Source organism: Halichoerus grypus, chromosome 12 (assembly GCF_964656455.1).
Source record: "Halichoerus grypus chromosome 12, mHalGry1.hap1.1, whole genome shotgun sequence".
Taxonomy (NCBI): Eukaryota; Metazoa; Chordata; class Mammalia; order Carnivora; family Phocidae; genus Halichoerus; species Halichoerus grypus.
The window spans coordinates 28,336,670-28,354,565 of record NC_135723.1 but is presented as its reverse complement, the minus strand read 5'-3'; the positions used below and the strand labels follow the sequence as shown (position 1 = coordinate 28,354,565).

General features: G+C 35.0%; 1 protein-coding gene across 2 annotated transcripts in view; it reads left to right on the top strand.

Moving 5' to 3' along the window:
- Window positions 1-17,896, top strand: part of SEMA3E (semaphorin 3E) — a 246,189-nt gene that overhangs the window by 204,363 nt on the left and 23,930 nt on the right. The window contains exons 7-14 of one of the 2 annotated variants that reach the window (XM_078060095.1): window positions 460-602; window positions 1,774-1,888; window positions 2,277-2,346; window positions 5,295-5,394; window positions 7,577-7,799; window positions 10,303-10,394; window positions 12,601-12,642; window positions 14,471-14,637. In XM_078060095.1, the coding sequence (XP_077916221.1) occupies window positions 460-602; window positions 1,774-1,888; window positions 2,277-2,346; window positions 5,295-5,394; window positions 7,577-7,799; window positions 10,303-10,394; window positions 12,601-12,642; window positions 14,471-14,637 (952 nt within the window). Of the gene's footprint in view, window positions 1-459; window positions 603-1,773; window positions 1,889-2,276; window positions 2,347-5,249; window positions 5,395-7,576; window positions 7,800-10,302; window positions 10,395-12,600; window positions 12,643-14,470; window positions 14,638-17,896 lie in introns of both variants that reach the window. The other variant, XM_036107927.2, reaches the window with a different exon arrangement.

The window sequence follows — 17,896 nt, the reverse complement described above, 5'->3', positions numbered from 1 at the left end:
TTTAAAATAAATTTTCTACCTTAAAAATTGAAATGGTCTTCCATGAGCTGCACTGGTAGATAATCTATAAATTTAAAAAAAAGATAAACTTCTCTACTCAAATATTTTACATATATTTATGTTGACTTTTTATATATATGGGAGGAAATTAATGGAGATGATCACCATCGTGCCCCTAATCTGTTCTTTGAATGCATTTTAAGGTATGTTGTTTGAAATTGGTTTTTCCTTTCTTGACTCATATTTTCCAATTAAAATGTCCTCTCCTAGTTCTAAACAAAACTATTGGTTTGCAAAGAGAATGGAGATCTCTACATGATTTCACTGTTTATACAAAATGTCAAGGAAAAGATTTTATTAAACCGAAGCATTCATGTGATAGGTAATTTATTGAATAACCTAGCATTTTGTTGTGATAACTATTTTACTTTTCTTCTACTTTTTTTTTTATATCTGTAGAACCAAAATTTGTAGGTTCGTACATGATTCCTGACAATGAAGACCGAGATGACAACAAAGTGTATTTCTTTTTTACCGAGAAGGCCCTAGAGGCCGAGAGCAGTGCGCAGGCCATTTACGCCCGAGTGGGGCGCCTCTGTGTGGTGAGGCCTTTCTCTCTTGTTCTGCGTGCTTACCTCACGATTTACCGTCTCGCCTTGGTGATTGTATAGTAGGCTTTCTACTTTAAGATATTTTCTAGTTAAAAAAAAAAAAAAAAAGATTTTCTAGGATACTATAGGCTGCCTAAAACCAGTATTCGCTATCTAATCTTTAGACTTCACATCTCCTGAAAGTTTTATCTTAAAAGAGCTGTGCCTTTTGTGTGATCATCCTCATTTTCAAAGCCACACTAAGGAGAGCGAGTCTGTAGGTAGGCTGTACTTCTTCCCACACAGACGTTTGAGCTCCCTTTTTAAAAATTTAATTTAACCAAAATCTTTCTAGTTTCTTTAGTCCACATTCTAAGTAATTTATATTATGTTTCAAAAATTCAGTTGGTTGATTCTGCAGAAAAAACATCTGTGGTTGGTTGGGTATTCAGATAGGCTGTTAGTGAATATTCAAAACCAACTGAAGTAGCGGGGCGCCTGGGTGGCTCAGTCGGTTAAGAGGCTGCCTTCGGCTCAGGTCATGATCTCAGGGTCCTGGGATCGAGCCCTGCGTCGGGCTCCCTGCTCAGCAGGAAGCCTGCTTCTCCCTCTCCCACTCCCCCTGCTGTGTTCCCTCTCTCGCTGTGTCTCTCTCTGTCAAATAAATAAATAAAATCTTTAAAAAAAAAAATAAATTTAAGAGGAAATTTATATATACATATATATGTCCATGTATGTACATTTGTGTGTGTATATGTGTGCAAATATATATGTATGTGCTGTGTATGTGTATGTGTGTATTTCAAACTTTTTTTTTCTTTTAGAAAAAAAAAAGTGGATGTTTTCTGTATTTCCAAGATAAGTAGATTATCATTAATACTAAGTTTATTGTATTATAAAAGCCACTGCTTTATATAGGATAGACCACTCTATTAACATTCTTTAATACCTGGAAAGTATATTTAATGGCCCAGAGTGAAAGTATACTAACAAGGCATACTGTGCAAACCTCAAAGAGTTTTTATGGGGAATTGCATCTTTGGTATTATTTGAGGATTAGGCTACATTTTCCAGATTAAATAAAAAGAATTACAACTGTTCTCATCTGCATGTTTAATAATACACAATTTGTTGTTGTTAGAAGCTCCTTAGGTACTCACTCGCCTGCTTTTGTTCATCACAGAATGATGTGGGAGGCCAGAGGATACTGGTGAATAAGTGGAGCACTTTCCTAAAAGCCAGACTGGTCTGCTCAGTACCAGGCATGAATGGAATTGACACCTATTTTGATGAATTAGGTAAATCTTCTTGAGAGAATTGAATTTTACTCTGTGATGTGTATTCCTCTCTCCACTCCTCACTCTCACTAGCAGGTATGGAAACTTGCTTCCTGCAATGAGCAATTTTCTGGTCTTTTCATTGTGGCCAGGGGAGTTTCAGGAACAGGAGATCCCTGTCAATAGCTGATGGTCAGCACTTCGTTCCTTCCTTGAGGCCCAGCTCAGGGTCATCCTGAACAGCCAAGTGTTTCTCTCTGTTGTGATTTGGTCTTGGGCGTATGACTGTGTATGGAAAGAAATTGATGTCTTACATCCGTAATGGGTTCTAAGCTATTTTATGTCAGTATATTTTCTTTACATGCAAAGAGGACTAAAAATATTCACGTAATGGTCTTTAATTTTCCAGAGGATATTTTCTTGCTGCACACCAGAGATCATAAGAACCCAGTGATATTTGGACTCTTTAACACTACTAGGTGAGAAATTTACATGATCTATAAAAACAGGATGAAACAAAATATGCCTTACTCCTTCACTGTGTATGTAAGTTGGAAATACTGTTGACCCATTGTCCTTGTCTATTATTTTATGTCACCAATTTCTCTTTGTTCTCTTATGTTTGCAATTGTTCTTTTATTTTTAAAGCCATGATCTCAATTCAGATCTTTATTTGTTACTGTTTGAAGCGCCCCAGCATCCTTCTGTGCTCAGTATCCTAATCTCCTTCCTCTCTGACTTCCTTCCTCCTTCCTCTCTCAGAATGATTTTCTTCTCGTAGTTGATGATATTAGTTCCATGCTACAGAGGCAAGCATAATTCTTTTAATTGTCATATTAAATTGTCATATTATTTTCAAGGCTCTCTATCAACTCTTAGCCACTCAGCTTTGCAAGTTTTTCCTACAAGATTATACCTTGACAGAATCTGTGTCTTACTCATTAGGGTTCCATCACTATGATTTTATTTACCCACCTGTCTTGCTTCAAATGACTTTATCTTCCAACACTGACTTATATCAGTTCTCCGGTACTTGTCAGTTGCCATCTATAAGAAATATTCTCTGATAACTTAATCACAGAGCACTTTGCTCATTCCTTTATTCAGGTTGTCCTGCTCCCATGTAGATTCATAGCAAACATATATTTATGATTTGCCTTCCATGTTTTAAATTTAAATAACCTGTTCAAGTTTAGGGCATATAATCTATTTTTTCTCTTTAACGTGTTTGTATTTTGTCCATTGAAGAGTGTTAGAAAAATATGAAATGTTATTTCATGTGTGTCAATACATGAATGAAAAAATATCATTAGAATCAGTTTTGGTTGAAAGTTTACACATATAATTTCCTGAGTGTGTCTTTCCAAATAGGAGAGGGTAGAGGTGAGATGACTGGAATGAGAAATAAAGAATATACCTTGGGCTGCCTGGGTGGCTCAGTTGGTTAAGCATCTGACTCTTGATTTTGGCTCAGGTCATGATCTTACGGTCTTGTGATGGAGCCCCATGTTGGGCTCTGCTCTCAGCACGGAGTCTGCTTGAGATTCTCTCCCTCCCTCTCCCCTTCCCCTGCTCTCCCTTCTCTCTCTCTCTCAAATAAATAATTCTTAAAAAAAAAAAAAAAAAAGAATATACCTCAGTTCTTGTGACAGGAATAGAATGATTGAATTCCCTTCCTCTTTTGCATTGCACTGGCCTTAAACTGTGTTATAATCATGTTTACCTTGTTTGCTCAGGGTCTCTCCACAAAGCTTTCATTTGTTTTTTCAGCAGGTAATTTCATACACTCACTTTGAAAAAAATAATAAAGTTCTTCCGATAAATATTGTGCTATTGTAAGGAGACCTTTTCTTCAACAGAGAAACATGGAAACAATTTTGCTATCAGTTCTTCCTTGATGCAAAGTAAAGTAGTGCATGTAGATTTGTAGTTGTCGCAGTCCTCGGAAAATCCCTAACTTTTTTTTTAACTTCATCTTTATTCTTATGCCATTGCATTCTAATTCCATGGCTTTATATAATAAATAAAAGCTATGGGGTAACCAGAATAGGTTTTTTGTGGGTTCGTATGGTCAGTTTATGAGCTACTTTCCTAAGTGATAGCATAATGGATCTGTCTAGATTTCAAAGACAACACGTTATTTTCTTCCATTATTTCAGTTGTGACTGTTCACTTTATACATAAATCTGAGGAAAAGGCTTCCCAGCTGTTACCTGACGTAAAGGTTGGTATTTGTAGCATGGTGATCAAAGGTTTATTGCCACTTTAGTTGGGAGACTTTCTCTGGTTTTCTCACTATTGCAGGCATTTCCAATTGCTTCAAGGTGTGTTATAAAATGTGTGAATTGATGTCCTAAGACAGTGATATAACTGCTGTTCTACAGGTGTCTCCGAGTGTAGGAACTTCTACGTTTAGAAAGAACTGGGCATTGTGCAGAGCGCTTCCCTAAACATTAATTATTTTGATTCTCACAGGAGGATGGGGACATGTTAGAATTCATTCAGAGCATGCCAAATTAAGGAAGACGGCCAGATTTTTATAACAAATCACTTAAAAATGTCCTTTTGCAGAATCTTAATCGCAAATGCCCCTGGTAAAACTTGCTATAGTTAGTCATCGGCTGTCTTTATCTTTTGCAAGTAGAACTTTTTATTAAAAAAAAAAAATTATTTCAATTGCTGCTAGTTCTGGAGGTAAATAATCCGAGTTTTATATAATTTAAGTCATTTTCCCCCAAATTAATGTAGTTCAGTCCAGTCATCTTTCCAGTATGGTACTCAGTTTCAGTGGCCTGGAGGTCACTGGAAAAGGGGGTGTACAGCAAGCTTATTGATGCCTCTGTGACCCCAAGGTAAAGGATGGAACAAAGCCCCAAAGTTTCATAAGACTTTAACTTGTTATTTGATCATAGACACTGAGAAATCAAATAAAATTTGAACAGAATTAGCAATATTAACGGCATAGTGATTAGGCAAACACTGTCTACTCTGAATGTGAAACAACAGACAAGGAGATAAAGCTTAAAATGAATAATTCAACTTGGGAACGAATCTTTTTAAATATTCGGTCCATATTTTCCTTCACGAAAATATAAAAACACAATCTAAGATTTAGCAATAATAAAGTGAGGTGACACATGTCACTGTTTTTAGTCTAACAATGTCATTTTCAGTTTATTGTAATAAGAAGGTAAAGAAATGGTAAGTTTTAGAGTTCCAGTACTTGAAATATTACAGTAGTTAATATTTCTAGAATATCCTCTGTTTAAGAGATTGCAACTTTGTTATCCAAAAGACTTCATCCTTATCTCTATAGTCTGAAGGGTGTGACTAGCTGACTGCTAGTCAGTTCCAGAATAGTAATTATCTTTTTTTTTTCCAGTAATATATTTAGAGGGCATGCAATATGTGTCTATCATATGTCTAGCATCCGGGCAGCCTTTAATGGACCATATGCACATAAGGAAGGACCCGAATACCACTGGTCACTCTATGAAGGAAGAGTCCCTTATCCAAGGCCTGGTTCCGTAAGTTTGGGCATTTAACAAAGTATTCTTATTTTTTAAAGGCTGTCTTAGTAATATTTTGTTCAGTGTTTCAGATGCTTTACAAAACTTCCATTAAACAGTTAAGAAATTCTACACCCAAAAATGTGCTTGATTACTTGTACAGTAAAGAAATATCACTTCTTATATCTGGTTGTATGCTTTTTATTTAATGAGAAAATCTGTGATGGGTACATCTTAGCACCATTATAAAGTCTGTATTATCATTGATATTTTGGCTAAGAAGCCCCAACTGAAACTGTATTTTTAAGATACACCGGTGAACACAGAAACATCCACTAAAAAGAGCATCACATTCCTCCGTTTCTTCAGAAGAATTAAGGCCACGTGCAATTTCCAAGGGGAAGAAAGTTACCAAATAATTACATTGTAATATTTGAGTCGGCCTCTAAGTTCCCTAGGCCAAACTTTCTCCTTCCTTTTCACTTTAGCTTAACTGGGAGAAGCCTTTTCTCTTCCTTGCCACAATACTTAGCATCTCATTCAATATCCTTGCTGGCTCCTGGGAAGAGAAATGTCAATACAAAAGTGCAACTAGAGTTCCAGAAGTTTTGCTGCTGACCTCTGCCCTTGTGCTGCTGAGAGGGAGTCCTCGTGCTCCAACTCGCCATGCAAACTTCTGTGCTTTTACTTACACGTGTATCTAAAAACGATGGTGACTATGCCAATGATGATGATTTTGTATCGTGTTCTGTGCACAACTAGGTTGGCAAAGTGTAGGCTCATTGTAGGTGCTCATGGACCATGGAGAACTGACATTTAACTTGCCGTACAAGTCAAAGCCTACACTTTTTTGAGCAGCTGGTGAAAACCCATTACTGTGCTGATTCCCCAAGTACTTGCAAGTCAAGTAGAAACCATTTTTGCAGAGCCAAAATCCAAAGTGGAAACAAACCTTCCCTCCATTAACAAGTGTAAAGCTTTACCATTTCAATCATTCTCACTAGCTTAAAATTATTACTTCCAGTAAGACATAAAGTATACTTTATTTCACTCTATTGATTGAAATTACAATTTAAATGGAGAAAACCCACTCCTGTGGCTTTGCTGGAAATGCTTCTTGAAACCACATGGTATTAAAGGAGATTTGGAGGAAGTGACTGGTTACTGAACTGCTTCCAGGCTGGTCCAGAATGTTTCCAATTATGTATCATGTAAGTACACTCCAGTGAAAAATTCAGGCCAAATTAAGAAATATGACCTGAATTTTAAAACAAACCATTAAAAATGCCCTCTTTGCAGAATCTGATTACTACACTACTGTGTTTATACCTGAAAGTGGAAAATTCCTTATCAACATAATCATTGCAGTTGCTGCTGATTCTGGAGGGAAAAACACAAAATGAGGGAGTGCTTAATAACAAGCATGAATCAATGTAGTTAAAGGTATTCCAAAAAGTAACTGAGGTGCTGTTGAACATTTATTTTTTGAGTCAGTGATTTAAGAATTCAGGCATATTATAGCAAGTATTTCTCGTTTTCTCAATTTATTGTGCTGAATCCAGACAGAAATAATATAAATTCATATAGATTACAGAACAGAGAGGGTTTTTTTTTCTTTAATTAACACTGACTGAATTTGAATAGGTTTCTTTGTTATAGCACTAAAATTCTATCGTCTGTGAGTCCATTGGAACCATCACATTATCTTAGTCTCAGTAATGGGAAAACTATTTTGTGCAGTTGTGATCCTTAATCCAGGGCGGGGGATTTAACACAACAAAGAAGCTTTTTGTTTTGCTATGAAAATACTTTGTTTACATTCAGAAGTTAATTTACAATGTGAAAAAATAAATATCAGAAAATGGGGAAATAATAATATTTATGATGATACACATTTTTACCATCTTCGAATTGTACCAGTATTATTTAGCACTTCATTTTTCCAAGATTTCACTACTTTCTGTGTTTTTCTAGAGCTGAATGTTTGGAATGATTCAGGCTTTCTCTGCAATCTTTAATGCAGATTTTATTTCTCTAATGATTTTATTTCTCTAATGAAGAATATGTAGTTGCTAAATATTTCTAATTGCAGTTGGTTAATTGAACACATTCAGTTTTCTGATTGTTTTTGTAATTGATTATAAACGTGCTCTTTAGGTTTAAGGCAAAAAAAAAAAAAATTTACCTATTTGTATTTCAGTGTGCCAGCAAAGTGAATGGTGGGAGATACGGAACCACCAAAGACTATCCTGATGATGCCATCCGATTTGCAAGAAGCCATCCACTTATGTACCAGCCCATAAAACCTGCCCATAAAAAACCAATCCTGGTAAAAACAGATGGAAGATATAACCTGAAACAAATAGCAGTGGATAGAGTGGAAGCTGAGGATGGCCAATACGATGTCTTGTTCATTGGGACAGGTAAAGAGATTAGAAAGTGCTGAGACATATATGTTGAATCTTAAAATCAGTAACATTATTAGTATTTTAAAAAAACCTATCCACAGATCTCCTATTACTCCATTAGCCCGTTTGCACACTGCTTATTCCCTGAAATGGAAGAGAGGATTTGGGGCAGTTACAATGCATAATTCCTGATACGCAGTCAGTACTTAGTATCTTTGAACAAGTGACTAAGTGAAGGATTGAGTAATTGATGTTAATAAACAACACTGGTTCCAAGCAGAACTTCTCATAGAAGAAGGAGGCCACCATAGCAAGACAGCCTATGTTGTCTGTCCCCAGGTCCATCGCCGCCTTTGGCTGTTCAGTAAGATCTCAAGGGTTCTTAAGCCACTTGGGACAGTAGCTTCACCTAAATCTGTAATCACAGCAAGGCTTATCAGGTCCCATCGGAACCAACCATTTGTACCAAACAGGCCAAGTGTTACCCATAATGGAGGTAAACTTTTAGAGCAAAGCTATAATATTCTGCATTAATGAAACAAAATAATAAGTATGCTAAATAGTGAAATTTTCAAATTACAACTTCAATTAAATCCATACATTAGATCTAGCTTGGGGAAGAGAACCTGGAATCTTTTAGCATCTGGGTAATATATGACAAATTCTGTCAAGTACTATAAAATTCTGTAGACACTTAAAAAGCCTTTTAAATGATCATTTCTTTCTTTTCTTCATATTCATGATAGTCATTGCTACAGCAGTTGCTATTTAGAAGAGTAATCGTCCTACATTCTACAGAGACATTGCATATACCCAGATCAGGAGCCAGGATATAATATTAATACTGGTGCTTGGGCTTCTCCATTCATACTTTTTGAAAAAGCAAAGATAGAAGTAAGGAAACATTCATCTGATTTGCAGAACTTGCTCTCTGGTGTAGGCAATATTTTACCCTTATTTTAGGAGGTTCATGTTAATAATATGCTTTGCACTGTGGTTTCAAGATTAACAAAGCATCACATTTCTTTAACAAACTTAAAATTACTTGGCCATGCATGAATTCACTCATAATGACATCTAGTAGAGTTTTTTTTTTTTTTAAAGTTCCATAAGCAAGAATAATAATATTTGATAGAATTAAGCATGGGAAAAGGCATGTTATTTTTAAATGTCCTGGAAAGCGGCAGTCATATACAGTATATCAGTCCAAGACTGTTTTTGGAAATACTTTCTTGTTAGCTTGACCAAAGCTGTTTAAGAGAATTCCAGAAATATCAGATATATACTTATGCTATCATGTAAACGATGTTTAACTCAGAGATATCATCATACTGAGCCACAGCTTGACAGCACAAAAGAACATATTTGGTGAAAGTGTGATGAGTACAACATTGGAAAATCCCACAAATGATAGTTATTTTTCCACACGTGCCTTAATACTGTGTGTGTATAAAATACTGTATATAGGGAGAGAAAGTCCTTATTGCAAATCACTAGTTGCAAATTAATGATTTGAATTTCATCTTTGCTTTTTGCTTGATATAATAATAATTGAATGTTTATTATGTGTTCTCGGCTTAAAAATTATAGTCTGCATTCCTTTTCATGTACTATCCAGGTAATTGTTACTAGTTCTATTTTAAACAAATTTTATAAACCCAACCACAAAATTTGAGAATTTTTAAACAAATTACTTAAATACCATATAATTCTTAGGTCAGTACCTCCAAAGTGCTTATTTTTTCTGAGCTGTTTTTAGCACTACATCAAATTATTCTTACAGGCAAGTAAGTGTCTTATTAATTTTTTTTTCTTATTAAATTTTTTATTGAAAAGACCAAGCTCAGAATATCAGGTATAATAAAAATTAGATAGAATTTTAAATTATGAATTTAAATTTATAAAATTATTGATAATTATGGGAGCTAAATGATTAATGCAAGAGTACTTATACTGTTCTCTCAATAGTATATACTTGAAACTTTTCTTATTAAAAGTGTGTATATATATATCATATCAAATATCATTGTATATATATTAACACATTTTGATTTCTCAATCTTTTTTTTTTAAGATTTTGTTTATTTATTTGACAGAGACACAGCGAGAGAGGGAACACAAGCAGGGGGAGTGGGAGAGGGAGAAGCAGGGTTCCCGCCGAGCAGGGATCCTGATGCGGAGCTCAATCCCAGGACCCTGGGATCATGACCTGAGCCGAAGGCAGACGCTTAATGACTGAGCCACTCAGGCACCCCTGATTTCTCAATCTTTAATTGAATTTCTGAATCAAATTATTTGAAAAATAATTACATATTATTTGGTCTTATTTTTTAGCCAAGCATATAAAGTTATATGAATATATAAGTAGTCATATTGCTTCAGCTAGTAATGATTAAATGTTTGATGCATCTAAATCTCAAAGCATATTCAAATTCGTAGTCCCTGCATGGTTTTTAATTGTTTTGAAAACCAGATTGTGACAAGCTTCTGGTTTATCTCTTCTTTTCCTTTCTTACAGATAATGGAATTGTACTGAAAGTAATCACGATTTATAACCAAGAAACAGAATCAATGGAAGAAGTAATTCTAGAAGAACTTCAGATATTCAAGGTATTTTTATAAGAAAAAAACAATATAGCCAACATTTATATATTACAACTACAAATGAGTTGTAAATAGGAAAGATGTTAGATCAGTTTTTCTTCCAACAGGTATGTTGTGAATTCAGAGTGAATTTGAAGTGAGGAATGGTTTAAAATCTATGTGATTATTGCAGACTATTCAAATGAGAAGGCCAATATTTGCCCAGCTAGCATGAAAAGAAGTTCAGTATATGAACTGTGACTTAAAGAAGTACCACATACCACATATGAATTCCAGAATCATTATTGCAAAGTCTCATTTTACAAATGTACTACCAACATAGACAATTAAAACAAAGCAGTAGGTTTCATGTTGTGGACATTGTGATACTGCTTTTTATCATAACATATCAATTGCCACAAAGAATTTACCAAAAAAGAAAACTAAAAAATGATAACGCAAAGATTAGACATGAAATTGTATGTATGTATGTATACACATACATACGCACACAGACTCAAGTGTCAATATTTGTGGCAGGTGTGGTCTTTAAAATCACCGTGAACACCACATTAGTGAACACTGGCCAGTGCTCCTAGGAGACATACAGGGTTAGGTTCCTGTGAGTCTCTAGTCACAACATTTTTATCAACTGATCAATATATAACTTTGTTCTTTTTGTGTTTTTAATTGAAAGATGCCTTATTTAGTATATATTGTTGATTAACATGGAGCCCATGGGCCATGGCACTGTAACGCATGCATGAACTTAACATGAGCTTACTTAACACATGTATTTTCCCATAATACACATCACAGCCTTTTGAAGCTTTGAAACACTAGACAGCACTTTAGCGCTTTGCTTAGAGGCCATTTTAAACATCAGAATTGCCAATAAAAAGCACAAAAATGTGAAAAACATGGCATTAAATAGATCGTGAAAAGGACACTTGTTTAGAATATGAGAGCTGAAACAGGAAGGCCGAGTGTCGCATTCATAGATCTCAGCTGGGGTTGTCCTCATCGGGCAACCAAAATTTATTGCCTCTGTGTGCCTGCATGTGTCCACGAAGGACCACAGAACACTGTAAGTATTAATATTGGGAATACAAATAAATTTTAGCAAGTAAGCAAATGTGTAAAAAGTCTGCAAATTATGAAGATTGACTGTATATGTTTGTAATGGATACATATGAAAATATCTTTATTGATGAAAAACAGTTTGTTTCACCTTGGCTGTCCTGAAGATTAGATTCCCCGTAGCCACACCCAATGTTAAGCATGTTCCTACCTCAACCAGAGCAGCTATGTTTTGTTTATCTTGCATTACTGGATTTCTATGTCAGATTTCATTTCACATTAGGGACCATAGCACTTGCCACAGGGTTTTGTTCATGTCAACCCTAAGAAACATTGTCACCTGAATGAATAAATGAGGGCATGCATGCCTGCTTAAAGGGTTCTGTAGTTTAAAATATTGAAAAAAATATTGACACAGGGGATCAAATTTTCTCTTTAAAAAAATAATTCTTTGAAGGATAATCATCCACAGAGTGGATCCCACCTGCCTGATGCTTGTGTACTGGCAGAATCCATCTGAGTTTGTGGTACTCATTGGAGACACTTTAGTCTTAATCACCATCCTTAGAATAACACACAGGCTCTCAAAGCTATGTTATGGACATCTTTCCTCTGTTGCAGTTCAAAGACAATGAAGTTATTCATCTTGCTCAGAGCATCCTGGGTTCATATTGATTGACCATGATAACACCAACAGAAAAAGTATTTTATTTAGTCTTGGATTTAAACAATTAAAGTCACATGGTTTGTTAACAATATCACCTATTCAGAGACATAACTGTTTCACTTCTAATGGTTCAAATACTTTATAAGAAAGAACACTGTGACTCTACTATTTATTTAAAGATACTTGAGTTTCCAAAGCTTGAGTAATATTCAAATGCAAATACAAAAATTACACTTCAGGAACAAATAATGAGCTATTTAGATTATCCACTACTTTTTTACCTTACATATCTGTCCTATTCCATTAAAAAGAGTTCTTAAAAGAAAGCTATATTTAATGTAATTATATGTTCCTATTGATTTGCTAAAATGGAAGCTATAGGCTAGCATAGAACTAGTCACATACCTAATATGAGTTCACATGATTTACAACTATATTAAAGTATGTTCCTGTATTTCTTAAAAACTTAAAAAAATTTTTTTTCAGAATCCAGTTCCTATTATTTCTATGGAGATTTCTTCAAAGAGAGTAAGTTTGTGTGTATGTGCATGTGTACATGTTTGTATCTGTGAGTCCAGGTCAAAGATAAAGAGCAGAAGTACTGGGCGCCTGGGTGGCTCAGTTGGTTAAGCGACTGCCTTCGGCTCAGGTCATGATCCTGGAGTCCCGGGATCGAGTCCCGCATCGGGCTCCCCACTCAGCGGGGAGTCTGCTTCTCCCTCTGACCCTCCCCCATCTCATGCTCTCTCTATGTCATTCTCTCTCTCTCAAATAAATTAAAAAAAAAAAAAGAGCAGAAGTACATGTGCTTATACATGAACAAGTTACAGTTTTATTCTGATGAAAATATATGTGGTTTACATGTAATAGATTTATTTTTCTATTATTAGAGGAAGGTAGATAAGAGTAGATTTACTTCTAGTATCATGATAGGATGTAATTCTGTAATTTTTTTGTTGAAGTTTTTGCAAAAACAACAGTAAATGATGGTAACACAAGAGTGTGCAGTGAAACACAAACCTCCTCTCCACTTTACTAGAACCAGTTTCTGGTGCAAATTTCTCCAGAAATATTTGTTGCATATATTATCTCAAATTTATTTATAAATAACCATTTATGTTTAGGCAAACAGGAACATGTAATGTTACTTGTTCTGCTACTTATTGTTTTTACTTTACAATGTATCTCACAGTTTATTCCCTCATTCTATGTATATATGTGTATCACTCTTTTAAATGGTATAGGTTAGTGTGCACTATTGTTGGGAATGTAAATTGGTACAGCCAATATGGAAAACATTACAGAATTTCCTCAATGTATTAAAGATAGAACGTATGATTAAACAATTTCATTTCTGGGTATTTATCCAAAGGAAGCAAAACACTAACTCTGAAAGAAATCTGTACCCACATTTATTGTGGCATTGTTTACAATGGCCAACACATGGAAACAACCTAAATGCCCATCAGTGGATGAATGGATAGAGAAAATGTGACCTATTTGTACAATGGAATATTATTCGGACACAAAAAAGAAGGAAATCCTTCCATTTATGACAACATGGTGGACCTTGAGAGCATTACACTAAGTGAAATAAGAGAAGACAAATACCATATAAACTCACGGATACGTGAAATTGAAACAAACACAACAGAAAAAGGAGCTTGTTTTTTACAGAGAACAGTTTGGCAATTGCCAGAGGCAAGGGGTGGGAGGTGGGCAAAATGGGTGGACAGGATCAAAAGGTACAAACTTCCAGTTATAAAGGAAGACCTGGGAATGTAATTTATGGCATAGTGATTATAGTTAATGATACCCTAATGTATATTTGAAAGTTGCTAAGAAACCACAAAAAAAAAAAACCAATTCTACCTATATGTGTTGAGGAATGTTAACTAGACTGTGGTGATCATTTCACAATACATACAAATATTGAATCTTTATATTATACACCTGAAACTGACATAGTGTTATTTATCAATTACATCGTAGTTTAAAAAATACAACAACAAAAGGCCATTTACTTATCCAGTATGTTATTGGACACCTCTAAAGGTCTTTTAAAAAGACCTACAGTATTAAATGATGAAAGAGGCTTTCTGTTTAAATAACAAAAGAACAGTCAACTTCTTGAGATTTTGTCAAGCTCACTTTAGCAATTTTGTTTATGGGCATCCAGGTCTATAAATATATTTCATATCTTAGAGGAATGAAAGTACCAGTGTTCCGTTACCCATCCCGAGTAACTGCAGTAATTTAAATGAATATTCACAGAAGTGATTGTGTATAAATGTGAAATTCAGTGAGCGTTCTGTCCCTTTCTGCTAGCGGCCTCTCTGTTCTTTGATGTCTCTAGCAACAGCTGTATGTTGGATCTGCTTCTGCCGTGGCCCAAGTCCGATTCCATCAGTGTGACATGTACGGAAGTGCTTGTGCCGATTGCTGCCTGGCTCGAGACCCTTACTGTGCCTGGGATGGCATATCCTGTTCCCGGTATTACCCGACAGGCACCCATGCAAAGAGGTGAGAGAGGCCTCAATGGGCTATTTCCCTTGTTTAGAAAAGCCATAACACTTTCTAAAATATTTTTGTTTCTGCACACATCCCATGAAAATAACCATGTTAGTTTTGTTTAAATAAGCCATAGTAATCATACTTTGTTCATAATATAAGCTTTGAAAGTTGAATCTTACCTGAAAATAACTCCTATCAATTACTGTGTAGAGATTGGAGTTTTTATTGGGTTTTTAATTTCTTTTTAACCCATGTTTGAATCAACTCTTCCCTCTCCTGACACTTTTGCTGCAAGACATGAAACCAGTGTAGATAAACTTAAAATGTGGAAATGGCAAGCCACCACACATGAGGGATTCAAAGACTTGAAAGAAAAAGCAATAAATAAATTCTAAAATACATCCTGCATTTGCCCCGTGTCCTCTCAACCAGCTGGTCTTCATTTATTTCATTTTGAAAGTGAATATTTTAACTCCTAGGCAAATGTATGACCTGTATAATTAATGAAACGTGTGATTTAATTCAACACAAATGAAAGGTACTTAGAGACCTCCAAACCCTAATGTGTATAATTCAGCAAGGTCATTGCCACTTGTAAAAGAAAGTAAATCTCAGGATTCTTTGAACAGGAGATCTTGAGGTCCAGAGAGTATTTTGAAGGATGGAGATATTTCTTCACTCAAGCCATATGAAATTGTGCGTGCCTTGTGGGGAAACATAAAGGAAAATATTTTTATTTATTATAAAATAAGCATTTACTTTTTTCTCCTAGTAAAGTGGCCAAAGAGAATATAAAGCAAAAACATAGAACTATGTACGGTTTCCTTACTGAAAATTTAAGTTTTTATTAATTTCAATTATTTTTACTCTTTCACTCTGGGTTACTTTTTTCAAACTTTTTTAAAAATCTCATTTAATATAGTTATTATATAAAAATCTCAGTAATGTAGTTACTATTTTTATAAATTTACATATACAGTAGAATCTCGTCACTCATTCAAAACCTTTGTTAATTTGATGTTAGCGAAATTAACATTCATTCCAATGAGTACTTAAAGAAAGCATATCATAGGTGGATAGTGAACAGATGCTTTGAAAGGATATTTGTTAACTAAATAACTTACCAACTGTTTTCAAGAATCAAGCAAATTGATTTTGTACAAATGCTTATTGATATTTAAAAACACTGCTTGAAGAATATAGCCATGTTCCCATGTAAAAATAGTGTTCAATGATTTATTCACACACTATGCCAACTACCATACTATGTGCACGGAGGATGAAGAAGTGGTCCGTACTCTGGCTATATGAAACTGGAACCTGAAGTGGGAAATGGAATTGTAAATAAGGATGATAGTAGGTCACTACTGAGCACTTAGTACATATAAGGTACTGGACTAAGCACAGTACACATTATACATTATTTAATTCTCAAAATAACCCAGCCTTTGAGCTCAGTCTTGTAGGTGGAAATAGAAGAAGATTCTAGTTAAAGGGAATCGTACAAAAGGCATAGAATGTTCAGGGAAAACCCTGTAGTTCCATAGGGTAGGAGTGAAGTAACTGGTTCTCAGGGTGGAAAAGTAATTTCACCGAAAATAATAAAATGAATTATTTTATTGTTAGTAGCAACAATAACAGTGTTTGCAAGCCGTGCATCAAATACTTGTGAATAACAAGGTTTTGTTTTAGGCATGCAGTAGGGGTGATGAATGAATTCTTACTAAGCAGTTTCCATAGCTAGATACTTCTTGATCCATGCTGCATCTTATTAGAGTATACATCCACAAGCTTGATAATATATTTACAAAGGGTGGACAAAAAGTTATTTAGTAAAAGTCAAACGAATGGGCAAAATCTTAGGAAGGAGCCCAATGCTCGAGTCAGGAGCCGCTGTGTTTGTAAATGAATGAATTCAGTTCAGTGACAAGTAATGGAGATCTTTCACTGGTGTCAGATTCTTTTGAACCATCACCCACCCCTGGAGGAGAACTTTTTGGATGGGTTCCAACACATGAAGGGAAAATAGTTTGCTTTTACAGCAGATCGTTGTTTCTTCAGACCTGACCAGCAGCAGAAATTGAAAACTGGTGATTAAAATAAATACTTTTCTGTTCACAGAGTGAAAATGAGTCAACAGAGGAACAACATTAATTCGCAATCCAAACCACTTGTTTAAAATAGTCTTCCAAAATACACTATAATTTATAGAGCTAAGTCTTTTACTTCCCCTGGCTCTTGTATTTTGTCTGTTTCCGGTGTTCTCTTAAAAAGTTTCTAAGTAGCAAGAGATAGAAGAAAAATAGGCAACTTTGAGAATAAAAGTCAACTTTGATGAACCTTTCTCAAACTCGTGAACATTTACGTTCTTTTTAATATGCTGAGATAAAGGACAGTTATACGAAGATAGTATAAAGTGAACTGAACCCTTGTTGGGGGATGGGATAGCATTCTTTTTAAATGCACGTTTTCATGACTTTAAACATACTCTTTGTGTTGTTATTCACATTGCAAAATTTTGTGTTATTATTCACATTGCGTACCTAGAATTATCTGATTGCACCTCCCTTTATTCTCACATCACTCATATAATAAACCTGACACAACATTTCTGCAGAGTAGAAACTATTTCCCATTTCCTTGATTTACCCCTGCTCCATTACTCACCACTGCTCAGCAGACTTCAGATTCCCAGTACCAGTGCAATACTTAATGAAGGAAGGAATCCACAAGAGCAGTTTACTTCTCAACCAGAGCTGCTGTCAGTTATATATAGCTGTGCACATGCTAGCATAAAATAATACAGAAGCATAAAACTTTTTATTTTAGCTCCTTTTTCGTCAAGTTCTTTTTTCAATTTAACCCAATAGAATGATTCATACAGCGGTTTTCATCTGAACTGTATAAAATCCCAGGTTTCTAGACAAAGTCTTCTAATCTACAATCTCTGTATTTAAAAAAGCAAGCTTTGCACACAGGTCATAATTCTAAAAATTGATTGCAAATAGGCATCTGCCGTAGCTTTCAATACAAGGAAATACTTAAACCATTGTTTTTTAAGTATTGAGCTGTTAACTAAGACCTGAACTCACATGTGAGAAAGCACTCCATCTCTTGAAATGTTGTTCCATTATCATTATTTGGAGGCAATGAGGAGAGCCTAGAATGAAAAAAAAAATTGAGATTGGAATAGATTTTAGATGTCAGTTAGACCAACTTCATTTTACAAAGGAGGACAGAAAGAACCAAGCAAAAGAAAAGATATGTA